Source organism: Notothenia rossii (genome assembly GCF_949606895.1).
Source record: "Notothenia rossii genome assembly, chromosome: 11".
Taxonomy (NCBI): Eukaryota; Metazoa; Chordata; class Actinopteri; order Perciformes; family Nototheniidae; genus Notothenia; species Notothenia rossii.
Genome location: NC_136910.1, coordinates 20,667,715 through 20,679,858, shown reverse-complemented (window position 1 = coordinate 20,679,858; position 12,144 = coordinate 20,667,715). Strand labels below are relative to the sequence as shown.

General features: G+C 39.0%; 1 protein-coding gene across 1 annotated transcript; it reads right to left on the bottom strand.

Annotated features, from left to right (window-relative positions):
• Positions 1–4,668: 4,668 nt before the first annotated feature.
• Positions 4,669–10,764, bottom strand: LOC307024235 (uncharacterized protein). Its single transcript, XM_079658191.1, has 16 exons — positions 10,653–10,764; positions 10,477–10,551; positions 9,913–10,308; positions 9,621–9,725; positions 9,280–9,512; positions 9,022–9,200; positions 8,345–8,438; positions 8,028–8,263; positions 7,696–7,810; positions 7,177–7,294; positions 7,005–7,096; positions 6,434–6,551; positions 6,235–6,336; positions 5,963–6,136; positions 5,321–5,497; positions 4,669–5,093 (listed from the first exon to the last, which is right to left on the bottom strand). Exons 3-15 carry the CDS (start codon positions 10,178–10,180, stop codon positions 5,472–5,474), a joined length of 1,860 nt encoding a protein of 619 aa, XP_079514317.1. The 5' UTR covers positions 10,181–10,308; positions 10,477–10,551; positions 10,653–10,764; the 3' UTR covers positions 4,669–5,093; positions 5,321–5,471.
• Between the last annotated feature and the right edge of the window lie 1,380 nt (positions 10,765–12,144).

Here is a 12,144-nt window from a genome sequence, read left to right as displayed (position 1 = left end):
GACGCAGTCTGTGTGATCGGCGTGTATGGAGGGGCGGGCCTGCACATCGGCATATCACAGACTGGTGCATACATTGTACAGGCGGCAATTTGAAATGGAACGCAGCCCACACACGGCAGACAAACCCAAACACTTTTGGAACACGCCACCTCCAGACACATTAACATGCACTCCCCTAACTTTCCCCTAATCTGACATTGTATTTCATTCCATAACATATAAATATACTGTTCACCCATGTGAAACACACACACTGAAACCAAAATAATTTACAAACATGTGAAAATCTTTCATATGCGATGGAAACTTCTGAAGCAATGGAAACAGGAGTCAGAGAGACACGAGGAGAGCAGGAACTTTGATGGCAAACTGATGGTTTATTCACAAGACATGTTGTGTGCCACGAATTGACACAAAAGATGCCAAAACAATTCTGAAGATCTCTACCCCAGACCCATATTTAGCTAGTTCTGAGAGAAGAATCAACATTGTGCATAACAAGATAAAACCAACACCTCTATCAGCTGACGCCAATAGGCAGGAACAGGGAGACAAAACACTGAGAGCACAGTAGCCAAGGCTACAGGTGCCTGTGCTCAGTCAGGACAAGACCTGGGGGGTATACCACGAAACTGGTTCAACCTAACCTGGATATGTTTGAGTTAGCCGGTTGGCCTAATCCAAAACATACGCCCTCTCGCTAAACGGCACTACGACACGGGTTATCAAGTGGATCGCTCAAGCCAGCCGTGCCTATCTAGTTAGGTGCGCGTTCACATAAAAGGGGTAGTATTTGGAGCATTCGACCAATCACAAACATGGAGAAGCGTACTGACAGCGCAGCGCGTATACTTCCTGAATGAAAAGTCAACTATATAATTAGACAAATATGAAGACTTTAAACATCCATGACTCAAACACTTTATCCAGGATAAAAGCCACATAGCTGCACCTGCAAGGTGAACACAGCTGGTAAAAGAAAAAGTGTTTGAATGCGTACATTAACAGGTTTATGATATGCCCCGTCTAAGACACGATCTGACTTTAATTACATTTGACTCGAGTGTTTCGTAATGTGTTGCTTAAAATAATACTTCTGCATACAGTATGTGACACTGTAAGTGTTGCACGGCCAGATACGGCTCAGCTGACTCAGATAAGGAGATATATGATACATTATGATGTGATGCCGCGGACTGTACTGTTACTTTGATCCAGTTACTTATGTTGTGGCAGATATTTAATTAAGCTTTCTTAACGCTAATGTTATAATAGTCAGATTGCTCTGAAGATGGGAGGTGATATTCTATTAATGTTCACATTCACACGTGAACACGTTTGGTTCTATGCAAACTCAGTAATATCCATTGTGATACAGTTATAAGGCCTTCACAAGAGACTGTCAGTGGAGATTAAAGGGGATCAGGAGCTCACGTCTTCTCAGAGTCCTTGGTATCTGGCTTGATGATTGTCTCACATTTCTAAACTTCATGTCAATAACCTGCTTAAAAAGCTGAGGGTTAGGCTAGGTTTCTTCTACAGGAACAAGTCCTGTTTCTCTGCTTGAGGCCAGGAAAAGGCTAGTCACTGTGACCTTTTGACCTGTGCTGGACTATGGTGATTTGATCTATATGAATGCACCTGCCAATTGCCTGGTCAAGTTAGATGCTGCGTATCACAGTGCACTGAGATTTGTGACAAACTGTAAAGCATTAACCCATCACTGTACCCTGTATGCAAGGGCTGGTTTGCTTTCACTAACTGTACGGAGGCTCAGTCACTGGTACATTTTTATATACAAAGCCATGTTAGGGAAACTTCCATCTTATATCTGCTCCCTGATCTCACGGAAAATTGTAAGTGGCTACTGCCTGAGATCGAATGCTGTGGTTTTATTAAATGTGCCAACTGCTAGGACTGTCTTAGGGAAGACAGCTTTTAGATGCGCAGCTCCTCTGTCTTGGAATAGTCTGCAAATTAAATGGAAACTGAGCAATCTGGTGCCACTAAATGTTTTTAAAGCTCGGTTGGATGCTACTCAATCGGAAGCTATTGGTACCTGTTTATGTGGATAGTTATGTAAATGGTGCTGTATGATGTCCTTTTGTTGTTCTGTTTATGTTTTTATGTTTCGTGTGGAACCTACTTGAGCAGGTCTCCCTTGAAAAAGAAATGAATGATCTCAATGGGATACACCTGTATAAATAAAGGTTTGAAATTAAATGAAATGAGAGTCATCATCATCATGTTCTCTCTGCTGCTGCTGCTGCTGCTGGCAGCTGGAAGTGAGTCAACACTTATTATACTGCTGTTTAACAGGATAATCTGTCATATAACTTCTTTTTGTATTTGTACAGGTGTGAAGTGTGAACAGTTGACACAGCCAGCTTCTGTGACTGTGCAGCCAGGTCAACGTCTGACCATCACCTGTCAGGTCTCTTATTCTGTTAGTTAATAATAATAATAAAATTCAATAACATGCTTTAACCACTAGGTGCCCGTTTATCAGCTGTGCACCGTTATGGTGTAAATACTGCCTATCTACCAATTGGATCCAATATAAAAGTCAGCCGAATTACTGTTGATATTGCAAGGAGACATATTGTGTGAAAATAAATCTAAGATGTTGTTAAATGGCTGATATATTTGTGATCCACGTCACGTTTTCAGTTTTGGCGGCAGTTCTTCCTGTTTGTATAGAAGTCTTCTCATCAGGGCTCTATAAATAGATAACTACGGCAGATATGTAATATGTAATGCAGCCGAACCATGTATTACAATGCCGTTATGTGATTAGCTCCAAAGAGAAAAGCAAGCAAACTCGGAATAAAGTATTATTTTTTTTTTTTTAAATGTTTTCGGATTTCACATCGCATAAACACCATTTCCCGACGTGCATTGCGGCTAAACCATGAATCACCGAGCTGAGGATCTTGGTTATGGCTAGAAAGGATCCTTCTTGTGTAAAACTCTCGCGAGAGTTCGGCTGAATGTCACATGGCTGAATGTTTACGTTTGGCAGGCAGCCTTTCAGTTAGGATCGTTAACATCAGTTGGCCACAGCAAATGATGGTGAGAAGCTAAACTATCTATTAATTATGTCAATGACAGGGAGTGTGATCGTTGAAAAGCGGTCTTGCTGGTGTTCAAAGAAGAATGACAACACTGTAGATCACCAACACTATGGTTTATTTTTTATTCACAGGCAAGTCAACGTTGTCGCAGTAAAAGTCCCAAGATAGCTCCTGGTGCAATAAAATGTTCCCTTGCAGTGTTTTACTATTATGTCTGATGTATCTCTATTAATATTGCTGCTGCATTAATGTGTATGTTGCATCATGTTACTACTGTAGATGTGTTTCCGAGCCGCTCCGATTACAACGAGAGTTACAACGAGAACGTGACGTCATATTTACAATAGAAGGATCCTTTCTAGCCATAACCGAGGATCTTGCCTACGTCTGTTTCCGGTATTGTTTTTGACGGATGTATTTTGTTATACACACATTCCTTCACATTTAAATTAAAATGTACATTAAAATATTTCATGAGGCTTTCTAAAATGTTTTAAAATATAACTACGGTTCGAGTTGAAGAGTTTATAAATTAACATGAACCGAAGCTGTTGCCTGGTAACGCAATCGTGCAACGTCACGTCCGTTAATTCCACATCCACACACATCGATTTAATAAATGAATATAGCCTTTGTATCTGCTATAAGAGGTGCCGACCAGCTGGGGCAACAGAAAATTGGCGAAATTGAGTGTGACTATTACAAATGAAATCATTATTAAATTAATATTGATAATAATAACAACCGACCGTCGGGGTAGCATTTGCTTGGCATTTCCGGGTATATCTCCACTGGTTGGGCCACGTTAACAATACTGTGTAATTGTCACGTTTGAAGGGACGAAATCGTGACAGCTTCACGTCTCCCATCATGGTAAATCGTCACATGTTCACGTCTTGCCGTGATACCGGGTTGTGCTGACCATGTCCATGCCTTTATGACAACAGTGTACCAATCTTCTGATGGCTACTTCCAGCAGGATAACTCACCGTGTCACAAAGCTCAAATATTCTCCAACTGGTTTCTTGAACATGACAATGAATTTTACTCAAATGTCACAGTCCACAGTCATCAGATCCAAATCCTACAGTGCACCATTGGGATATGGTGAACGAGAGATTTGCGTCATGGATGTGCAGCCGACAAATCTGCAGCAACTGTGTGATGCGATCAGGTCAATATTGAGTGAAATCTCTGAGGAATGCTTCCAGTACCTTGTTTAATCTATGCCATGAAGACTTAACGCAGTTCTGAAAGCAGATGGGGGTCCAACCCATCCTAGCAAGGTGTACCTAATTAAGTGGCTCGTGAGTGTATTACTTAGCTCAATTTGTATTGTTAGTGTGTGTCTGTAGGAGTAAAGTCTAGACACATTCTTTGGATGTAAGCATTGGCTAATTAAACAGATCATGATTAAATGACATGATGATAATAAGGGTGATCACCAAAACCTTATACCAGGGGTGGGGAACCTCTGGCCCTCGAGGTAACTCGGATCTGAAGGTGACTGATAACTGCTAATGGCATTTACTTGAATACCAGACATAGTAAATGCAAAGCAGGATCATATAAAAAAAAAGGTAATAAACAAGCCATTCAATCGTAATACTCGTTTTAATATGTTGACATGCATACAACACAATAGACTTGTTAAGTCCTGTTCGTTGTCCTGTTTGTTGTCCTTATCACCGTCCTGTTAGTTTTCCTCATCACCGTCCTCATCACCGTCTTGTTCGTTGTCCTCATCACCGTCCTCATCACCGTCTTGTTCGTTGTCCTCATCACCGTCCTCATCACCGTCTTGTTCGTTGTCCTCACCACCGTCCTCATCACCGTCCTGTTTGTCGTCCTCATTACCGTCTTCAATGTCTTCCTCCATCATGAGAAAAGACGAGTCCGAGCCAATACAGCTGTAGGTGCTGGTGACTCTGCTCAGTTTCTGCTCCAGAAGATATTGATGGTGTAAAATACAGCAGTGCAGTCCCCTGTATCCCTCTTCTGTTATATCGCTTGGAGAAACTAAAATAAAAAGACAAAATGACAGTCTATGTAAGGCAACTTTTAGTTAGCATTGATGTTGGTTCCATATAAGCAATTTGAATGTTTAACTCCGAGGCTGTATATTAGCTAAAAAGATTTGTGATTCAGAAAAAATGCAATCATTACAGATGCTATTCAGTGATAGACATTTGACACTGGGAGGGGGGCAGTGGCAAATGTTATAAATCGGTATTTGTGGAACATACTTTGGTTTCTGATGTCGTCTTTTGTCTGATGAAGGAGGCGGTCCAGTTTGTCCAGTGCCTGCCTCAGATTTTGACAATGCTGGGTCATCTCCTTCACAATGATGACTTTCTCCTCTTCCATACGCCTGACCAGCATAACCTGGTCAAAAAGTCACCTCTTTGTGCGCAGGTTCACCACTATAATGGAAAAAACACAAAATATAACAACCACAATGGTAAGGCTAATAAAACAAATAATATCAGTTTGTATTCAATCTTTTTTAATTAAATTGACCAAAACCTTAAAATCTGGTAAAAAAAAATTCAACCTCGCCGCTTGCTGAATTTTTTCAATTCTGTCTATGTTGGCAGAATTACATTCAGTATGTCTTGAGATTCAACATTAGTATGCAGTTCAGGGTGGTCAGGAAGGGTTTTACTGTTTCCATAGATATGCCTGTCCCAGTGAGACTAGACTATTAAGACTTGATAGGGCAACATCATACAGACCTTTCAATATAATTATTTTAAAATGATTTGTTGTGATCATGATGATTTGTGACACCTATGTTGATAGCTCTGTGTTACATTGGTGATTGTATTCTAGTACTTCAACTGAATTTATGGAATATCTAGGGCAAACAAAAACAAGTTGTTTCTTACCATCTCCTTGCGCCTCCCAGGGCAGAATGACATCCTCAGACAGACCGCATGCTGCTTCTGTGTCAATTTTCTCTGAACAGGCATCAATGGTGTTGTACTGCAGTATCCTCTCTCTGAGTTTCTTCTTGAGCTCTGTCAGTCTTCTCCGTTTGCGTTGCCTTGTTTGGTTGCTGTCTGTAAAGTAAAACAAAATACAAATAAACTAATATTAATAATACAAACAACAACAACAAGAAACAAATATTGTTTCTAGATAACGTAATAATAAATACCATTTTGTCGATAGAGGTCGTGTTTCTTTCTTCGGAGGGAATAAATAATTTCATCTATTTCTCTCTGGAGCTCCTCTTGGCTACTCTGGGCTCCAAGTTTCTCTTGAAAACAGAAACAACAAGGTGTAATCATAAAACATGAAGCCAAATGTTTGGAAATATGGAACCAAATCTATACCACAGTGATCATATAACATACCAGTGGCTGCCCATTGCTTGACCTCCAACACCCACTGCTCCGTGTCCTCCAGGGAGATGTTCAGCTCTTGCTTGAGACTCTCAAGATTGTCCACTTCAGTTTGTGCTCTCTGTGTAGTCTGGTTAGAATGTTTAAAAGGAAAAAGTGAATATGCGTTCCAGTTGGTTGAGAAGGTTGTTTTTTACTGAATTCCTTTATGCACATTAACTGACCAGACAACAACATGAAATGCTAAACACCTTCTCTTCAAGGTTGGCAAGTATCACCTTAGTTTCCCTTTTTTTTCAAGATCAAGCAGGATTAACATTATTATTATTATTATTATTATTATTATTATTATTATTATTATTATCCAGAAATTCAGATGAATCAACCTATAGTGCTTTATTAAAAACAAACAGAACAGAGACTCTCTTGGCAGAACAGTGTGTCATGGCAGCACCATCATAATGAAATGATTGCAGAATACATTCAATTCAACAACATGTAGCTAAGGATGGTGTTAAATTACTACAACAACAAACTCGGATAGTCTTAATATACATTTTGAAATGCAGCATGGACGTCTTACTTTGACAAATCTCTTTGAGAGTGTCTTGTGGAGATTCTCCACCTTCCTGTGGTTCCATTGCATAGCCAGCACGGTTATCATATCTGCTCTAGCTGTAAACACAAAAACATGAAAATTCATATGAGCTTTACAATGTGGCACTACTTAAAACTATTTGTTTTCCTCTACCAACCTGATTTGGTCATGTATTTTGTTGTCAGAGCTGCCCTTGAGAGGAAGCTGTTAACCTGTTCCACTTCCTCGCCGACAGTATTTCCAGCACCTTCCTGGCTTCTGCCACCCCACTTCACCTGCTCAGAATCATAAACAATGAGATCTAGCTATTTAGTTCAATATTATAATTTCTTGTACTGTACATCTTTAGTTATCATCAGTGTCAGGAGCAATTTCAGAAAGTTAAAATGTTCTGATATTGAATTATGCTTTGAACTACAATGTCACAACTGCAGTTATTTGAAGCTCTATTCATTCATTATTTCTACAGTGCGGATATATTTACTAAAATAAACATAATGGGTTTTGGAAGCCTATCCTTGTGACAGTCTGTTTTGTAACAATTTTGTCAACATTTGTAACTATTACAATTATTCCACAGGCTTGAATAGAATATACTACATGATATTCTTATGTGCACTACAATTTCTAAAACATTTGAATCTAGTGACACAAATGTTTAACTTGCATACTGTACCTCGCATTTGCCTGTGTGGGCCTTGGCGTGCATTACAGAGAGAAAAGGTTTCATCTCTGTAAGTGGTTGGAGCTCAGGCAACTTTGCTGCCATCTTCTCCAAATAAGGCCAGTACCTGTAATGACAAAATCAATTAGCTTTTCCAGTTGCATGATGGCATAATAGTAAAAAGATAAACCAGGTCCTTAAAATTACCAGTACAATCCTTGTAACCAACATCAGCATTTATCCAAATGAATGTTTTTTTTGCTTTACATCTACTGGATGTGCAAGAATTAAATAGATAACACGTTTCCCACAAACACTTCCAATTTTGCAATAGTTATAACTACCTGCAGGCAACATCCATACAAAAGAATGTTGCATTCGCAACTTCAGCCAGCTCCTTCTGCAGGAACATTGGGTAGGCATATATTTCACCACGGTAGTGATTTAGGCCTTGTAGTAAGATGCCATGTCTGCACACAGCTATTTGCAGTCCTTCCTCATCCACCTTGGCCCTGGACTTGTGTGAGGTTTCTCTGCAAGCTGTGAATGTTGCCGGTCCACAAACATCACGACCACTTTTCTGAAATAGACACAATCTGTTACATTTAACCCTGTGCTAAGAAAAATAAATAAAGGGTTAAGGGATTGAATAGATTCTTACAATCGTCATCTGGCTCCTGATTTTGTCGACAAAGGCAGACACTTTACTGTCCTGGGCAATGAACAGTCCATCAAATAGAGACGGTTCATCTGTCCTGCGAAATTCGAGAAAGACATTGTAAGCAACATTATCATACATACATAAGTTTGATTGTGTCCTCTATTTAATGTGGCCAATTTGCTTTTGCCATAACATTTTCATAAATGTGGAAAAGGTCTTTGTGAATTTGATCTGTAATTCTGTGTAAAGTCTTTTGCCACCATTATTTAACATTAGTGAAAAGTTTACTGACTTCTTGTAAAAAGGTAAAAATAAAATCCTTATATTGATGGGCATGGAATAGGGCAGAGGAAGGCATAGAAAAAGGTTCCTGGGCAATTTAATACATTTTTCATGAAGCGATTATATCCAAAACTGGTTCTTAGCTCCAACATATCCAACTAACGTCAACCATTTAACATTTTAAAGTTGAGTTAACTTTACAGGCGTCATATATAATAATTTTTATGAATTGGATTTATATAATTATGTGTAATTTCAAACCAACTATTGTTTTCTGATGGTCTACAAACTTTGGAAAAAGAAATTGCAGAGTTGGGGAAAGTTAGACATTTCAGCAAAGACATTCAGCTTAGTCAATAAAACAACAACTAAAATGAGAATATGATTTCACTGACCCTCTGGACTTCTTGAAGCGATAATGCTTTCTATTGCCATCTACAGCAATAGCCAGCATGTCAGGTGTGCATGCTGGGCATTTAAAGGGCTCCACCAGGCATAGATCTTCTTGTCTGTAATTACAGAAGGCAAACTCCCGAAAGACTCTGTGGAAGATATCGCTACAGATTCTGCCTGTCTGGAAAAAAGAATGGTATTCATTTGGTTAATTAAAAGTTTGGTATTCAAAAATCTTGAAAACCACATTTTATTCTTACCCTTCCTGTGGAAAACGATCGATGTTCAAGCATTTTTATAAATACTTGCTGGGATAATGCTGGGCTGGCCAATTTCATTTGCTCGAATGATGTGAACACATCAAAGTTAAAAATAATTTTGCAGCTGTCGGTTGCTGGCCAGTATTTGTATCCCAGCAAGTCACCTATGCTCGGGGACCATTTGGCGGAACAAATTGGGCAGCACACAGAAGGCAGACGAACGTTGTATGGACCTGAGAAAAAATATAAATGTGCAATTTGACAGCTATCTATGCAATGTAGGACAAAAGTATAATAGTAATCCTGTATTTCTGCTTGATCGTCTTCTGGTGGCAACAAACCATTGATAGTCACCAACACGGTCTGCTTTCCTGGGATGATGGTGAAATCTTGGCTTGGACCACAGAAGCAGATTTGGGATGGCGGAGGAATTGGAAGCAGACACACTGCAGCAAAGACAATTTCAGAGATTCATATGCATGTTAGGACATGTTAGGAAATGTAGTCAATACAAATTGAGACATTTTAACTGTTAAAGCAAACTTCCGACATGGTGAAAATGATGCCGCTGTATATGTAGTGCACATTAGGAAACCATGGTAAGGGAATATGTAATACCTTATTTGAACCCACCTTGTTCACAGAGTCCATATTGGCCACTTTCATCCACAACCACTAAGGATGTGGGAGGAATAGGTCTGTAAAACCCATCAAACATGGCTTCCCTGTCATGGAAGACATGTTTACCATGGATAATAGGGTCACATGCCGGACAAAGAAAGGGAGTTCCTGGTGGAACACAGTCCAAGCACCGGACCACAGCATCAGCAGTTTTGCATTGGAGACAGGAACGTGTAGTGACAATCTCTGCAGCCAATTTCAAATTAAGGAGCTCTGGCATTGCAGCTCTGAATTTTTGTTCACGTTTCAACTGTCTTTGGGTCCATGTTGATGCAGTGGGTGTTTCTTCTGATGATGCAGGGACAGTGAGAGAACCCAACAGGTTTCTCAGTGTCTGAAGATGTTGATCTAAAATAACAAAATATAAAACAAATCATGGAATTTAGTTTAATTTAAAAAAGATATTCCATACATGGCTTTTCACTTTACAATGTATCATGAACAAAGCTATTACATACTACAAACAATTACCTACATTTCAAGTTGAAGGATAATTTAAGAATTCATTGTGCATACCAAGACTTGGGACCTGTAGAGGAATCTCATGTGTCTCCTCGACCTCTGGGGACTTCTGAGAGCTGGAAGGTTTAACTGCATAAAACAAAGTACGAATTTATGGGAAACATTATTGAGGACCAACCAACGACATTAAAACTTAATGAAACACTAGAAATAGATTATATTTTACAGACCAGATCGATTCTTATTCCAATGTTGGGCTATAATGTTCCCATCCAGGTCCCTCTTCCTCCAGGAAACATTTGATCCTTGCGTTATTTTCTTTGGTATCTTCTGTATCTTCAGTTTCTTTGGTTTCTTTGGTATCTTAATATATAAATATATAAAAGAGATTATATATTTCCCTTAATTGTTGCACACACATCTTTGTAATGTGTGTGTCTGTTATCATTTGAGTAAATGTTATAATACATTTTTGGATAATGTTGTACTTGCCTTATTTGCCAACTCATCTGCGAGGGCATTCCCTATCTCTAGCCATTCATTCAGTTGCTTGGATGCCATTTTTAAGTGAGGATAAAAAGGGCAACAACAAACAAAGGATGAACTGACATACAGGGAGGGAGAAAAACAAAACAAAAGACAAGAAAACGAGAGGGGTGAAAGAGAGTAGGAAGAGGAATATGGCTCTGAAAAGAACCGTTGATTTTTTTATGATAATAGGCTACTTCATATAATTGAATTGATAGATGACCTGAAAAAAACCAAACAGATGAACTCAGATTAGCTGTGCTACCATGTAATTTAATTGTTGCTTCATAAATAAGCATTCGCCAAAATAAAACTACAGGCACCAAAATCAATCAAGTCCCAGGTAAATCAGTAATTACAGGGAAATATATTTCTCTTTTTAACTAGATGTGATGCTTTCACAAAACTTAAGTTGAATTAGCGAATGTTTAAAGTAGTAAAACAACTATGACCTGATGATATTCAAGTGTTGAACTTACCCTAACTATCATTAATGCAACATGTTAGGTGACATTTCGAAGAAAGAAAAAGTGTGTGCATTATAAAAAGCGCCATGTAAATGTCAACTATTATTATTATTATTATTAAAGTGCCATTTCCTTTCGCATTGTTTACGTTCATATCATGTCCTGGTCTGGTTAGCTGAATATACATACTTTTGCCATTGTTATGTGTTATGTCACGTGCTACCAAGGGTTTTGTTTTTAGGCAAGATTTTAGCTCCTTTTGTGCGAAGGAGAAAACTCTCCCTACAACTTGTTGTAGACGAACCTTCTTATATTGCAATACATATCCGTTAGCGCATATAAGCTAAGCGCTAAGCGCTAACCTTTACAGCCATGCTATTGCTAACAACATGCATTCGCCTATACTGCCTATGCCACGGGCCAGCCCTAAAACGTAAAACTGAAATATCTTGGTTAAACATGCTTAGTAGAAAAACGACAGGATTAATTAAAAGCGTAAACAAATCAAATGAAATACAGAAATCAGATTTACCACTTGTAAAGCTCTGACGCTCTTTAACAATCCTTCTTCTTCTTCATCTTCTTCTTCATCTTCATCTTCTTGGCTCGTCGCACTTTTATTGATGCGCAAGGTTAAAGTTCACGGGATTACGATCGTGACAAAACGTGACAAAAGGTTGTAATAAACTGCTGCTAGAAATGAATAATGGGAAAGCTACGTGGCTAT